Source organism: Argopecten irradians, chromosome 7 (genome assembly GCF_041381155.1).
Source record: "Argopecten irradians isolate NY chromosome 7, Ai_NY, whole genome shotgun sequence".
In the NCBI taxonomy this organism is placed as follows: domain Eukaryota; kingdom Metazoa; phylum Mollusca; class Bivalvia; order Pectinida; family Pectinidae; genus Argopecten; species Argopecten irradians.
The window spans coordinates 14819113-14836284 of record NC_091140.1 but is presented as its reverse complement, the minus strand read 5'-3'; the positions used below and the strand labels follow the sequence as shown (position 1 = coordinate 14836284).

Genomic DNA, 17172 nt, shown 5'->3' with positions numbered 1-17172 from the left:
CGCGCGAGGGTTCTTAGTGTGGGGGGAAACCGAAGTGCCCGGAGAAATCCCACGTAATCGGATAGGTGACCCCTGACCTTTTCACGAACGTGCCGAGGATAGAACCCTGGTCGGCTAGGTGAAAGGCGAGTGGCTTAACCACAACACCACCCGATCACTGTGCTACCCAGCCAACTTAACCTCATTTAATATTATCTCATTCTCAAGCTCTCTGTTTCTGCATGTTATGTGGTCTTAAGGAGTTTCAAGAAATATCTCATTTATGTCAAACCTGTTTCTCCCGGTGATGCGGGCGTAATGAGTGTTATGAAATCATTTCAGGTTTAGCCCACCTAATTATTATGTCAATTCGGGCTTAATGAGGTCAACGAAATTATCTCATTTTCAGCATCTCTGATTCTTTTGACGATGCGCGCTAAACGGTGTCCAAAAGATATTGGATTATGAGTTTCAGGAAATATCTCATTCACAACATCGATGTAGCTTCTATTGGATATGCCGTATTTACAAGACCTACGGAATCTTCTCTTTGTCATCTTCTCTGTTTCTGTTGGAGGTGAGGACTCTCTTTATCAATCTCTCTGTTTCTGTTGGAGGTGCAGACTCTCTTTCTCAATCTCTCTGTTTCTGCTGGATATTTAAATTCGGGGTATGAAAGAAATTTTGTTTGCAAACCAAGTGAGTCCGCGTAGCGGATTCTCACAAAAGTTTGCAAACAAAATGTTTTTGTTACCCCGATGAAGGTAAAAAATAGTTAATAATTTGTTACAATTAAGTTTGATTATTAGAATCCAATATGGATAAACGTAAGTTTGGCTCTTGAAACGACATTGTAACTAGCACTGCTTTCCTGTTTAGAGTACTGGGCATGTAGTTAGTTAATAAATGCTATCCCATGTGATTATAGTTCTGGCATAGATGCTGTCTTCTTTTTAAAATCCACTTTGTATTTTTGATACATTAAATAATAAATTGTATTAAATTCAATTGTAATAAAACTGGAGCCCTTACTCGCATGGGAGGTAACACAAATTAAAAAAATGTCAGAATGATCCTCAATAAGTAAGTAAGCTAAAGTAACGCCCGAAGAGTAAATAGCATCAAGAGATTTGGGGTTCAGTTTATATGTAGTCATTACATTTTACCGTCATAAAAGTAATATATCTCAAATTCATGCGGTAAGGTATAATATTATTATTCCTTTCATTTTCAAACAGATTGAGGACACATGTAGTAATGACCCTCTTTAGCCTGAAAGACAAGAATGGCTAAAGAGCTTTCGAGCCTTTAAACCTATGTATTGTAGTGAAAAGTAAAATCATTAGTCCTAGTGTTTTGTATAGATACCTGTACATATACATGCCGTATTTGCATAATACAGAGTTAACTCCATTGCGGATACGTATCCATTGTGACAGCATTATTATTGGACTCAATATACGCTATATGAAAATATATATATGTATGTATGTAAGATTAAAATCATTGAAAACTGTTTGTAGAAAAATTGCTTGTAGGAACACAAGTTTAAACCAAACAATATGAAAAAGATCTTTTTCATACACGTATGATATGTATAGTGTTTACCTGCGTGATTACCTCAATCTTTATCTTAAGTTACATTGATGATTATATTAGGTTGCGCATGACATTAACTTAATTACATTATTATACTTTGCAATGTAAAATTTGTCGTTTTTATCAAAAGATGTGGCTGCAGAGGCTGCCATAGGGCTGGTTTAAAATACGTGCCTGACAGACGGAAGTGGCGACAGGAGGAATTAAGTTGAAGGAATCGAAACGAATAGACATCTTGTTTGTCCTTAAAAATAAGGCAATATCATTTCAGAAGGATGACAAAATAACTAAATTAATTAATGTGCAATGAAAGATTTGGCATTATTTTGTTATTTTGAGGTTTTACTTCCATTTTGAAAGCTTTGATTGTATCGGATTACCAGAATATACTGGATATAGAGAGTGTTGTAAATCATACATTATTCCTTATACCGTGTAAAGGAAGTTTTGTATAAATGTCGGGATATGTTGGGACCATGCCAGGAAAAGTGTGGTAATGTCATGATACATTGGGATAATGTTGTATGACAATGTTGCGACAATGTCAGAAATGACGTCACTGACAACCCTCCGACAACCAAAATGTAACGTTACAGTGTGACGTCACTGACAACCCTCCGACAACCAAAATGTAACGTTACAGTGTGACGTCCTCACAACATTGTAGCGACATCGTGTGTCTACTGGGTACGTCTCAGTCCCTATGGGTTTCTCCTGACGGATGAAACAATATGCTATATACTTGTTCAAATATGACCTTTTGTCAGACGATGAAATTCTTGTCTGTGATTCCTTTCAATACTTCGCTAGGTTGTCTCTTGATGGTAGCATTACCCTATTGTATTGTCGAAGGAGGTTATAAAGATGTGCGGATGCTACAACCTAGTAGCTTCGTGACCTGATCATTTGGACTGTTTAGGGTCATAGGCTCCTTTCTATGAACTGGATGCAGTCTTTTATATCAACGAAGTCCATGGTTTAGAAGTAGTTAAGCCGCCTCTGCTACTTTTGGGCGGTCACACTCATTCCGTATGGTTAATTAAGTAGAAAGTGTTAAGAAACACAAAATTGTATCAATGGTCACATTTTGATGAATATTCCCCAAGTCTCTTTCAAAATAATATCTATTTCATTACAATATATATACAAATGTTATACAGAGTTCCAGAAAATATCGGAAATCCCCTTTCAACACGTCGTTTACACATTTGTACAAAAAACTTTAATTTTCAAAACATTAAAGGATCATTCATGAGATTTTAACAAATGTGCGAGATTTACTTTTCTAAATGTGAAGGAGAATCATTCCCCATTAACATTGATTTATTAACAACACTTGATAACATTAGTCTGTTTGATATGTCTTTACTTTATAAAACTTTCAAGCTTAAATGTAAAATTCATTGAAAAGCGATTTCTGGTTTTAGAGCTGGGAGACTAAGATCGATGAGCTAACTGCTTGAAACAATTAAAGAAAACAGACATGAAAAATAGAAGGTAAGCAGTATTAAGACACCACCATCACATGTTCGTCACAAAGGTAAGAATAATGTGTTTAACAACATGTAAGACAATACCGATTGATATCTGTAACTGATGTATTTCTGCCCGACAGAGAAATACCAAACGCCTGTGAAGAAATCCATTAGTGTTATTTAAACGGGTACGTCGATAGTTGATATTAAGTGAGATTGACTTCATAATACAATATATATTGTATTTGTATGGCCTCACAGTATCGACATGAGAACAGTAAAACCCTGGACGGGTCATTGATAGTATGGTGGTAATAACCCCCTTGTGTAAGCTGATGCTTTGACGACGAATTTATCAGTACGATCATCGTACAAGACATTATTTAGTATTGTATAGTATACGTATTTCGGGTCGATTTTTGCCATGTATAGAACATTTTACAGGTTTCTATACTATGACACGTTCCACACACATTTATTCCTAAAATGGCAGTCAGAGCACAGTTAAATTATGTCATCCCAGCAAATGTGACGTCACGTTTTAGCAGGACTGCGTGATGTTTCAATCACCGGAAGGTTAAAATTCCATCAGACAAATTGTTAATCAACAGCTGAATTAATTATTTGATACTTTGAGAGTTGAATCACAGCACCTACTGTGGTAGAAATGAGTGTATATCACGCGTGGTATATGTAAACTGTGAATCACGCAAATCAGTTGTGGTGGTTAATAGATTATCAAAACGCTGGTCAACGTCTGCTTATATTGTCTATTTTTGACCATTGAAACTATGGAAAAACCATGTGTAAATTAAGTACAGTTCTAAAATAAATTCATTCAACTCCAAAATATGAACACAGACATAGCCAGCTGGGAGGACGTTTCAGGATTCCTATAACATGAATAAATTTCTTCGCATTCAGAGCGATTTTGGTTGAATTTTATTTTTCTATTTTATTTCTATTTAAGAAATTATACTGCATATCTTAACACCATTTCTACCGACTTTAAAAAGTCGTCTTTTGCCCGACTATTCACTTTAAAACACGATAAAATTTCTCATTGATCTCCTTTATCGTTAACAATAATGTTTAAGCACGAGAACAAATACAAGTGTCTTGGTTTACTACGAAACGACATAATGTATAAAGACGGGTCCATTTCAGATGTTTTTATGTTCGATGTGTAATTATCATTTCCGTTTAATACGTTCTAGTGAGAATGATTAATAAATTTCCAAATACATATTATAGCTGCTTAAGAAAACAATACCAACGTTTATGAAGGTGATGTTAATTTCATGGTGTATTGCTATCATTTAAGGATTTTCCCTACTGGTCATAAAAACCGACTGCCACCAGAGGTTATTTGTCCTGACTGAAAGTTACGGATCCTAACAAAGTTGCAATTCATCCTTCATCCTTGTACATTGTAGTTTATACATTTATATAACTATAAATATGTTGAACAAATTAATAGTTTTACTAACAAGTAATAGTAACAAAATGTATCTGCATATTCGGATGAGTATCGTGCGCTCTCAACAAAGTCGGCTGAAAACCAGAATATTAGGAAAAATAATTGTCTCTACAATTCTACTGTTATATTTTGTTTTGTATATCTTGACCAAATGTTGTAGGTCAAAGAACCAGCTACATGCCAAAAATTGTCTGCCCGTCTATAAAGTTGTCGGTCACGACAGACGGACAGGCGTGAGTTTCGAACGCTGATTAATTTGATTTGTTACGGAATTTCTATTCCACAATCATACTAACATAATTGGTGAATGTTTTCAAGCTGGCTACACTCAGTCGCCGTGTCAGCCTCTCGGTATAGCCCGGAATTTGTACGGGTGCGGACCGTAGGTGATTCCGAAAATACCCTCCTCAGAGGGAAGGTCATCCCGGTCGACAGGCACCACTTCATACCTCTGGACAAAGGAGGTCAGGAAAAGGAACATCTCCATCCTCGCCAGAGCCTCCCCTAGACACACTCTTCTCCCTAGAGATATAGACAGGCATTCAATGGATAGATTTTGAACAGATTTATTGAATAAATAATGGAGGTAAAGTTACTGTATTAACGAGTATATGAAAACAATGTTCGAATGCGTATGTAAGTATAAAGGACTGCTTGATGGATTGTTGTTACAGAAATTTGAATTGATGCGGTGACAAAATTTTAATAATTTAAAACTTGGAAAATGTGATCAATTGCTGGTAATTGTTTGACCTATTTAGCTGAAATTACAAATTTGAGCTTAAAAATCACACCAATAATTTGAAATAGCACTGAGACCCTCAAATATTTTACTTGTGAAATTATCCAGAACTCAGAAAAAAACAACGTTATATTATAAATGACCCGAATTTACATGAACTACATTTTATTACCGATACATTTGTAATTAAGTAATATTATATAATATGCTTGCTGCATTGATTGCCATGTTTTATCGATATGGTACGTTAATCAGAATAAGTTTTATAATATACTTATATTGATCCTCATTACCATAACACTACTAGTATTGAGAATGTAAATGTTCTCATTCCGAAGAATACATCAATAGTGATACTTTTATAATATAACATGATTATAAATCATGGAATACTAACCAAGGGAAAAAGCAACGACTTTTTCAGCGCCACAGAATTTGCCTTCAGCATCTAAAAATCTGTTTGGGTCAAATTTATCCGGGTTTGGGAAAAGCTCCGGGTCGCTTAAGATAGAATCCAGATTGGGTAGAATCGTACAGCCCTTAGGGATTCTGTATCCTCTGAAATCTATGTCTTTCAGGGCTCCGTGAGGTACAGACAGAGGGACTATATTACACCGGCGGAGGACTTCTGTGATAAAGGCTTCACAGTAGTGTAGGTTTGGTCTGTCTGCAACTGTCGGTAACCTGGACACACCGACCACGGATTCTATCTCCCGGAACAGTCGAACTTGTATCTCCGGGTTTCGGAGTAGATAGACGATGGACCAGCGAATGGTTGTTGTAGTTGTTTCCGTTCCCGCCACAAACAGATGGAGGATTATGAAGTCTAGGTTATCATCTAAAACATCGTGAAAACGTGTGATATAATATAATAATTATCCTGAATGATTGGTTACGTAATACAAAACTTGATGTGATTAAAGTTAAAGTAATCACAATACGGGTACTTACATTTGAAAACTGGATCGTCCCCATCATGCTTCGGTCGTTCTTTGATGAAAGCATCAATTAAATCTTGAGGCGAGTTAGAATCAAACACCTTTTTGTGCTTATCTACTGACGTATGGAAATATCCCCTTAGTTCAGTCAGGTTGTTAAGAAATGTCTTAATTCCAAAGAAATCCCCCGGCAGGAATCGTAGTACTGGGAACGTGTTCACAAGACTTGTCGGACTGGCTGACTGTAGATCTATCTTACTTAGCAGCCACTTAAAATCCTTGTCGTCGTGATCAAACCGTTGTCCAAATACGATACTACATATAACATTAGACACGCTCGAATGCGCAAGGGCATTGATGTCAAATGGTTTTCCATTCTGTTGGCCAATAACATCCAAAAATACATCCACTTCTTCCTTGATTTTGGATTCAAGTGATTTCTTTCCGAATCCAAATTCCCTAAGGGCCGTTAAGGAGAAGGTGCGTGATTGTTTCCAGTGTTCTCCCGAACTTGCAAGTAAACCTGAAAAGATTGACATGACTTTTGAAAAAGAAACAAATCAAAGAGATATCGATTAAAACAATTGACATTTAACCCAATCATATCTTCATTGTACAGTTTTAATAATACATCGAACACACAAAAAACAGTCTACAAAATACCACCTTCAACTTCCAAGCGATACCGACATACGTCGATGATCCCTTGGCCTCATGATCCGCTTTTACATTGCCTGGGAAACCCGCGCGTTGATTGGCTGCGGTGAGAATCGACAGCACAATCAGAGCGCCCATTACAATTCAACAGCGCGGCTGTCTGAAAGCGAAAGTAGCGCTAAAATTAGCGACCCTCAAGAAAGAAACGAGCGTTATGATTGGTTAAAATTTACGTCATCGCCCAGTAACGGGACTGTAGTGAAAATGTTTGCTACCACATGGCAGCAGTAAAGAAACGTAAAAAGCGGCGGATTCTGTCAAGGCCAGTGAGGAGTGTAATGAATCATCTTGTCTTGACATGTGAAGATGCAAAATGCAGAACCAGACATCAGCTTAGAAAGGTTTAAACCGCAGTCTTTAAGCGATTAGAATATTTATATCAGATTGTACAACTTCTTGACAGATTTGTGTCAACGGAATGTTAAGGAACAAATTTAGGTGTGAAGGCTTGGCTTGATCGCCGACCTTGAAAGTAAAACTAAATTGAATATAAAGAAGTTGGACTCATGTAGCATGTGATGGTAATCTAATCATAAAAAATTGGACCCCAGAGAAAACACAGAAAACCGGAGTGTACTCTTAATAAACCACGAAGCGGTTTATGATGAGAGGACGCTCAGATTTTTGTGTTATATATCTATAACATAAAAACATATATTTAATTCAGTACAATTTTGCATTTCGCTTTAGTAACCATTACCTTTTAAAAAAACTTCTATGGAAATCATTACGCCGTTATCATAGCCAAATGAATAACCAATGAAACTGCTGGTTAAAGGCAAAAATGAATCATTTAAGAATTAACTTGAAAATATTACTTGAGACATAAACATCTGAGTGTAGTCTAAATAAAATCCGAAGCGGTTTGTGATAAGATTATAATGCAGGTTTTGTGTTGTATCTTCATTATTTAAAATATATCAAAATTAATTTACAGTAGATATTGTCTTCAAAATTCATTTTTGGACTCGTTTTTACTCTATGAACCATTATGCCGTTATATAAACCATTCAAAATTGACGTTACAAACGGCAACTTCATTTTTCCTTTATGGATTTATGAATTAAAATTTAAGCCTATGAAAATGCTCATTATAAGCAAAATCTTAGTTTTTTAAAATGATGCTTATATTTAAAGTAGCTGTAATCACATGCTTTATGTTTTTAGTTATATAGACACTGTATTAATTATACATATGTAACAGGGTGCAGGATTAACAATAAATTTAACACCTGCCTCAGACAGGGATCGAACGCGGGACCTCTGGATTATTAGTCTGACGCTCAAAGGGAAGTTCTCTCTAGCCGAGCGGAATATTGCGGCTAGTATTGACCACGGTTACATACTCCCTCTCCAGGAAACAACTTCGTCTCGGGTTTCCAGGGGTCACAACGATTCCTTCGCAAGTATCGTGAATTATCATTCCCGAGTCCTTACATAAGCGCAATATAACAGGGTGCAGGATTTACAATAACTTTAATACCTGCCTCTGCCAAGGATCGAACTCGAGACCTCTGGATTATTAGTCTGACGCTCAAACGATCATGCCAAAGAGAAGTTCTATCTAACCGAGCGGTATATTGCGGGTAGTATTGACCAGGGTTACACATATATAAGTGCTTGTCTCTGACTATAGAATACAAAACCTGTGGCTGTTATGATATTTTTACACATATTTTCATTTTTAAAGATGCTATTGTATTAGGTATACATTGAAATAAATGATATTATATGATGGCTGTTAAACAATGAAGTGGTTTCATGATGATACACATAAATCCACTGACCTTGGTTGATAAATACTTTTCACGACCTCTATTTCAGTGTGTAAATACCTCTACCTTTGGTAAATACACGGATAATATACTGCATTGGTCTATCTGAGAATTCGTCAGCCCTTCTTTGATGACCTTATAACCATTGAGGACAACGATCGATCAGCTGTGTCCCTACTCGAACGCTTAAAATATCTCCATACATCTTCCGCAGTTTCCGAAAAGTTGTCATCGGTATTTTGTCTGACCTCATTGTCTTTATTCCCGATAACCCCGGTACACCTCCTGGACCTGGTGGCAGGTTAAGGCGTTTCGTATTCAATATCAGAATTAGTGCAATCACAGAAACCAACAGGGAGATCGCCAACACATCCATCTCACCTGGCTAATGGTATCGACTTGTATTTACCTTTCGGATATAGGTACCAGGCGAAGCGAATGGTTTCGCACGAAGAACGTCTATCCCATTTTTAACATGCTGTATTATTTAGCAGAACTTTGTATATGTTATGTCAGAGAAGTCGACCGCTGGTATTTGGTAAAGGTGAATATGTATTTATTTGTTACCTGATAGACCCTTGCTGGTGTTAAAAATCCAGGTGCACACTAACACGCAGTTGTCTAAAACAATAGGTGTTTTCATAATGCTGAAATGTTAATGTATATTTATCCCATAACTATTCATGTTTCACGATGGAAAAACCATGTGATATATGTTTACACACTCCAGTGTTTGGGCTACTTATCATAGCGCATTTTTTTTAAAAATAGCATTGCATTTACTGTTTAACAGGTAGTTCAAAGTATCAAATAATAGAATCTTGACTCTCTATTTAGGCACAATAGCTAATGGCGGAAAGATATCACTACATATTGTATGGTGGTAAGTTTCCCTTAATAAAGACGAGAAAATAGTCACCATGCACAGTATAAATATAGAGTTACAGTTATGGTATGAATAAGTTCCCAAACGCGTGACTGTTGTTTATCATGTTTATTTAAACTCTCTTTAGTTAATTTTCAAATTTTTAAAAGACACTCGCTAAAGTTTGATCAACTTAATGAACAACTGTCACCTCTATATAGACATGTATTCACATATATGACTGTAATTTGTTGTGCCTCACTCTGGGCGAAACAATTTCTAGACTATGTTGTTATAAGAGTATGTCGTGATCAAGCAGGAAAAAAAAGATTTATTGTTTTCATCACAGACATAAATGACGTATACAAGTGTGTTATAAATATCAAATATCTGATTGAATTGCCAGTGTCTTATATTCTTATTTCAAAACGATCGAAAAAATGTTGACTTTTGGAATTTTCTGAATTGGCGATATCTGTTATTCATCTGGTCAAGGTTAAATATTTTCATTTGAAGAAAACGTAAATAATCTTCTTACAGTGTATTTGTTACTGTTCATGTGCGGTTGGGTTCTATGTAGCGAGATAGTGCTCAGCGATATAACATATAACATTTAGAATTACAAGTATGAAACAGGATCTCCTCATGTTCACAGTATTGAACTCGTAACAGGTACAACGAATTTACAATTTGAATTGGGCACATGTTTTTCGTGTTCCTAGTTTTTCGCCGAGCATGTACTCTGATACAGTGACATCACATAGTCATCAAGCTGTGTTTGTGACGTCATCAGTTATGCTGACCGTGAACGGTTTTACCTCATATTGTATAAGCATATAATGATGCAAATATAACACTAGAACGTCGGTCACTTGGGTTTTTTGACAAAAATAGGTAGATGAAATTCAATTGCGATGTGATAGAACAGATTCATGTAGAATGTTGTAAATATATATTCGGCGTTAACAAATCTACATGTTATGCGATGTTGTATTCTGAATTATACTATTATCTGAATATAGACGCTGCAAGATGGAAATGGTAGAAATAATAGACTCTATATAAACTATAAGGAAGGCCAAATTGAGGATGAATTTCAATTCTGACTACATGTTGAATATCCAAAATCTTCAGAATTAAGAAAGATTTATGTCTATCAAAGGGTATATTTGACATATATTTATAGTTATCAAAGTTGAATAGCGTAATGGGTAACATGAATGATATTATGTCCATTCTCGCTACTTTTTAATATACCTGTTTGAATGCTTATCAAAGTTGATTGTTAGAAAAGACATTTATTTATTATAACAAACGTGATAAACAAATTGAATTGAGTTGGAGTAACGACACCTATTCCATGTCCATGTTATCGATTATAGATCCGGCGCAATATTTTACCTTTGCCTTTATCATGCATTCGATTATATATGTAGAAATGTAAAAAAAAATGGCCGAAAAGTCTTCTGCTCTCTCCAAAAGCTTCTTTAATCATATCATAACCATTTAAAACAAAAGTTAGCGGAGTTCCTATTTGCACACTGAAACTGTCTCCGTACTTTTTCCTCAATTTCCGGAAAAGTCTGGTAGGTAATTTGTCGGACGTTCATCACCGAAAACCCTGGCATTTTTCCTGGTCCAGGAGGGAGGTCACTATTTCGCTGTCTCCGTCATAACACGAAGAATATTAGGCTACAACTAGAGACAAGATACCACCTACATACCGCTGGAATATGTTGTGATATTCAGAAAACCTAAGTGAATGGTGCGGTGTGTTCCATAATTAAACCTTCCAAGTGTTTACGGAACGTTCCACAACTTAACCTCGACAGATAAACTTTAAGAGAAAGGTTAGAGTACTATGCATACATGGGATAATAATCATGGTTTCCTTCAACTTCATAGGATGCGTATGCGGACGTTGAAGGGGGAGAGAGTTCTTGAATATATATTTTAACACGTAATACATAACTAAACGCATGTAACGTACCGGGCGGGGGTTGTTACCAAGATATACTTGGGTCCCTATTATGAATTACCAACTATACTAAAGCAGCCAATATATACAGATAAGCTAGGTTACAACCAGCAACACTAGTCAATGTTCTATGTACAATACACGTTATAAGCACAATATGACAGAGTACCTCTCTGTACTACAATGAACTAGATGACGGAAGACAACTCCTATAACAATAGAGCGCAACACACTCAGTGCTGATCGCTACAACATAATGACTGCTTGTCGTTAAAGACACACGTAGCCCGCTGACTGCGAGCGTGTCGCCAACACTAACACAGATAGCTGTTACCAGCCCTACTCACGACTACCTATGTCGTGAGTGTTCACGACTACCTAGCTAGTGGCCGTGAGCAGATGTTGTGAGTTACTCGCGACCTGTAGTCGAACCTACGTATAGCTAGGAGCTGCAAAGCTCTAACCTCAACAGCTATACAATACGACTACTGGTCCCATCGCTCGGTATGACGCTGATCAAGGCAAGACTTATTTAGCCACTTCTATCTTTCAGTGCCAATACCTACTACCTTGTCGATGTTAACAGCTCGACGTTCAGGACCAAAAGGTGAACAATTGATTGATTGATGGGGCTTGACGTCCTTGTTCCGGTTATAACCGAGCCTAGAACGAATAATCATACCCTGCCTCCACTCCGTTCCCGGCAGGGTATGAATTCCACCCCGTTGCCGCTAGTGTTGCAAGCCCCGATGTGATCCACATCGGGCACTTTGAGACTGATAAAAATATATTTTTCGGGTATTATCCTTATGTAACTGTATTGTTCTGACAACTATGATCAATATTCAATTCACAAACCTTTCGATTATAATCTTTCATCAACTATTAGTGGTAAAATCGACGGCAAACACAACACATGTATAAGTCTGTTCTAATACGCCGCCATGTTTGATTTACCGGAAACCGTGACGAAATGAAACAAATATGTTTCAAAGTTTTAAAAAGCCAACAAACTAAGAATAAATATGGTGAAACTGAACAAATGTAAGTATTATTAAGAATTAAGCAAAAAAGAATTTTTAAGGTTCATGTTAAAAACTTTGTAACATTTATTTCTTTCGTAGTGAAAATTTGTAGGTCATTCCATTTATGTTACTAGGTGCCATATTTGGAGCGCGAGACTTTCTAACGAGAAGCATCATGGCGGCCAAGTGAGCCGTGTCGGAGATGCGAGCCATTCAAAAGTGCTTCAAAACATAATTTTGACAAGGAGGTGGGTAAATAAATAATCATTTTATGTTAAAAATGTTTGATATTGTTGAATTTAATTAAAAAATTACATGACACACATGAAATGCAACATTTTCACCGCTGGATGTTTTGCAACACTACGGGCAATGGGACGGAATCGTAGCTCTGACGACGACCATCTGTCAGAAATCTTCCGTCCGTCGTTCAGAGCTACGTCATCGCAGCTAAACCGAGCCTAGCGCTCCTTTTCATACTGCGAGAGAAAGCAGCGCCCCTAGCGGCAATCATCGTATTAATCTCGGAACTTCTCGGGTTTAACCAACGTATAAGAGGTATTCACCGAAACGCTTACACTGTATACTGCCCCGACAATGAAGCGTCTGCCCAACGTTAACAATAACAACACACGTACAGCGAAGCACATGTGTTACACATGACATGTAGGGTAAGGCCTATTTTCGCCACACGCAGTTATTTTTCATGCCTTATCTATCTTTATGCTGAAATATAAATCCAATGGGTGAAATTGACAACTGCCTTAATTAAAAAATGAAGTTTCAGTAAGGACGCCAATCAGTGTTGGACGTGTTTCACTGCGTACTGAATCATTATCCTTTAAACATAAAGGTTATTTACACACATTAGACAATCAAACAATTTTCATGAGACTTTTTTGTTGCTACTAGAATAATGTTTACTGCAGTCGTATCACGGGAGAAATCAAATCTAGTGAATGAATTTGTTTTTAATTGTTACCGACCAACACAAAATTTAGTTAGCCAGGGATCAAGGCTAGATAGGGCATACAATAAGCAACTTAAATGTGACCGAAAATGTTAACAAAAGTTTCTCAACTGTTTGGGTTAAGTTAAGGTACACCAAACCTCATAAAGTCCACCCGAATCCCCTCATAGCAAACCTCGTTTCCGGTTTAAAGCCAACATGGCCGCCATAACAAAATGTTTAATGTTGATATATGCATATTATTGGAACTGTTTGGCAGGAAATATGATGGAAATGTCTAATCTAACTAATATCAGGATAACCAAAAGCGTTTGATATTAACTGATTTATGTCATTTTAGATCATCTGACCTAGGTTATGACAACGTAAGTTTGTATAGGATTGTTCTTGGCCGTTGTTGTGCGTTGTAAATTCATTTTTCCTTGTAAACACAATCATTTCAGTAAGTATTAATTAAGCTTAATGAGTCTTTGTAATGCTCAACATCAGTAACGTGTCGGAGTTCATAACTTGTTTTACATTTATTCGACAGATTTGTGTGAATTAAGATTTCGTTTTTAATAAAATAAAGCTTACTTCAGACATCTAACGATTTCAAAAGTATCACCAACCGGTTTGTCATCCTTAAATTAGTTAAAATAGCTCTTTAAGTCGTGCTTGAATGTCACTTAGTAATACCTGAAATTTCAAAATACACAATAGTGGCGGCCATTTTAATTAATTCAAACTGAGGTTTTGTTAGGGTAGGAGTCGGATGGACATTTTCGTGTGACATGAGAGTAAGCACTCTATCGATTTCAGTTGAGAAACGCTTGTTCTCATTTTTCACCAAACTTCAATGGGATTATTTTTCCTGGCAAGGCCAACAAGTGTTTTTTAAAGTGGACAGTGGATATTTGTCCTTAATCTTACTCAAGTTACCGACTTGCTCGCCTCTAATGATATAATGCGCTAACATACACATTTATAACTATTCAGGTATATTTGTATCAAGTAAACCCGTTCATGGTAAGTACACATGATATTTGTATCGTCTGTTATTGAAATATCTATAGCCATTTGGTAGTTGGTACGTAGTTAGAACTTTTCAGTGCCCAAGTGATCGTGACATATTTGACGCACGATTTAGTATTACAAATATGAATGTAAGATAAAGTAACTAATATAAGAAATTTTTATAGCGCACTGGTGTATCATCATCCTAGTTTTTCACAGAGAGAATGGTTATATGAACTAAGACACAGTAACGTCGATTATGTGTCATTTGGGTACTGGAAAAGTGCTAATTATCTATGCACCAACACACAAATGGTTTTACATATTTCGATAACAGACGATGCAAACATATATACTGACATGGAACAGCAATGTTCATGTAAGGACGAGTAAAGAATTTGATTGATTAATTAACGTCCTATTAACAGCCATGGTCACATAAGGACGAGTATAGACATTTGATTGATTAATTAACGTCCTATTAACAGCCATGGTCACATAAGGACGAGTATAGACATTTGATTGATTAATTAACGTCCTATTAACAGCCATGGTCACGTAAGGACGAGTATAGACATTTGATTGATTAATTAACGTCCTATTAACAGCCATGGTCACGTAAGGACGAGTATAGACATTTGATTGATTAATTAACGTCCTATTAACAGCCATGGTCACATAAGGACGAGTATAGACATTTGATTGATTAATTAACGTCCTATTAACAGCCATGGTCACGTAAGGACGAGTATAGACATTTGATTGATTAATTAACGTCCTATTAACAGCCATGGTCACGTAAGGACGAGTATAGACATTTGATTGATTAATTAACGTCCTATTAACAGCCATGGTCACATAAGGACGAGTATAGACATTTGATTGATTAATTAACGTCCTATTAACAGCCATGGTCACGTAAGGACGAGTATAGACATTTGATTGATTAATTAACGTCCTATTAACAGCCATGGTCATGTAAGTATGAGTAAAGACGATCGATAGATTAACGTCCTATTCACAGCCATGGTAACGTAAGGACGCGTAAAGACATTTATTGATTAATTAAAGTCCTATTAACAGCCATGGTCATGTAAGTATGAGTAAAAACTATTGATAAATCAACGTCCTATTAACAGCCATGGTCATGTAAGTATGAGTAAAAACTATTGATAAATTAACGTCCTATTAACAGCCATGGTCATGTAAGTATGAATAAAGAATATTGATAAATTAACGTCCTATTAACAGCCATGGTCACGTAACTACGAGTAAAGACATTTATTGATTAATTAAAGTCCTATTAACAGCCATGGTCATGTAAGTATGAGTAAATCTATTGATAAATTAACGTCCTATTAACAGCCATGATAACGTAAGGACGAGTAAAGACATTTGATTGATAAATTAACGTCCTATTAACAGCCATGGTCATGTAAGTATGAGTAAAAACTATTGATAAATTAACGTCCTATTAACAGCCATGATAACGTAAGGACGAGTAAAGTCATTTGATTGATTGATTAACGTCCCTTTTCACAGTCATGGTCACATAAGGACGAGTAAAGTCCTTAGTCATCTCTTGATACGATTGCAATAACGTTTATTTCAGTAGCTACAAAATTTGTTTTGAGAAAGATGTAATTGTTTACATTAGCCAACGATAAATCATTAACAAGACAATATATTACCTCTGCCTTTAACAAAAAGCCGATTAGGTGTAGTATTAGGACGGTCCGAAAAGTCTTCTGCTCTCTTCACAAGAGCTTCTTTAATCATGTCATAACCATTTAAAACAACAATTAGCTGAGTTCCTATTTGCACACTGAAAATGTCTCCGTACTTTTTCCTCAATTTCCGGAACGTTCTGGTGGGAAGTTTGTCCGACGTCATCAGTTTTATCCCCGACAACCCTGGGAACCCCCCAGGTCCAGGAGGGAGGTTACGATTTTGCTGTTTCCACCATAACACTAGGAAGATTACGACTAGAGACAACACGACAGATGCCACCTCCATACTGCTTGTATATGTTGTTCATTTAACGTGTATGATGTCTAGATTTTACTGAACCCGTTCTACAAATTGACCTTTACAACAGGTCTGATAACGTTATCCCGTCCCTTACCTTTAACAGGAAGGTTATATGTAAAAGGAGCAGGTCAATTTTTAAGCTCAGTCGACAGAGCCGTAGATTTTTTCCATAATGACGGAATCCGGGCGGGACACTCGACGGGAATCATGCTTATTTTCCATGTTCTTCTACATTGGCGCCCAACTAAATACAAAACGAACTCATGGAAGGTGCATTGATAGTTCCGGGTTGTGATTTACACAGGAGACCCAGGTTCGATTTCTGGACAGGACATGTTTATTTCCCCCTTTTTTCCAACATTACATTACACACATAATGTAATGAAACAGGGCATTCCTCCACCTTGCTATAGGGATTTTCCACTTACAATGTATTGCATTTGTGGATGTTATGAGAATTATGAATATACATGCTTAGGTAACACATAACTTAATGTCTTTAAAAAGTGGATGTGTATGCCTCTTTCATGTAAAAAAAGTAAATAATTGGATAACTTAGCAAAATACCTCAAAGCTGCTAACGCAAAATAATTGTTCATAAT

The 17172-nt window shown here is 36.5% G+C and overlaps 1 protein-coding gene across 2 annotated transcripts; it reads right to left on the bottom strand.

Moving 5' to 3' along the window:
• Positions 1 to 2927: 2927 nt before the first annotated feature.
• LOC138327640 (cytochrome P450 2H1-like) lies at positions 2928 to 16790 on the bottom strand. Of its 2 annotated transcripts, none has more exons than XM_069273904.1 (4): positions 16231 to 16790; positions 6227 to 6736; positions 5673 to 6113; positions 2928 to 5055 (listed from the first exon to the last, which is right to left on the bottom strand). In XM_069273904.1, exons 1-4 carry the CDS (start codon positions 16553 to 16555, stop codon positions 4874 to 4876), a joined length of 1458 nt encoding a protein of 485 aa, XP_069130005.1. In that variant the 5' UTR covers positions 16556 to 16790; the 3' UTR covers positions 2928 to 4873. The 2 variants fall into 2 exon arrangements, with proteins under 2 accessions (XP_069130005.1, XP_069130006.1); XM_069273905.1 differs by lacking the exon at positions 16231 to 16790 and adding an exon at positions 8772 to 9099.
• Positions 16791 to 17172: the final 382 nt, after the last annotated feature.

What these genes read in the sequence shown, in the direction of transcription:
- LOC138327640 (XM_069273904.1), bottom strand. Translation starts at nt 16,555, where the DNA reads ATGGAGGTGGCATCTGTCGTGTTGTCTCTAGTCGTAATCTTCCTAGTG. An exon ending in GGACGATCCAGTTTTCAAAT is followed by an intron (nt 6,114 to 6,226) that starts GTAAGTACCCGT and finishes ACGATGTTTTAG; the next exon opens with ATGATAACCTAGACTTCATA. An exon ending in AGTCGTTGCTTTTTCCCTTG is followed by an intron (nt 5,056 to 5,672) that starts GTTAGTATTCCA and finishes CTATATCTCTAG; the next exon opens with GGAGAAGAGTGTGTCTAGGG.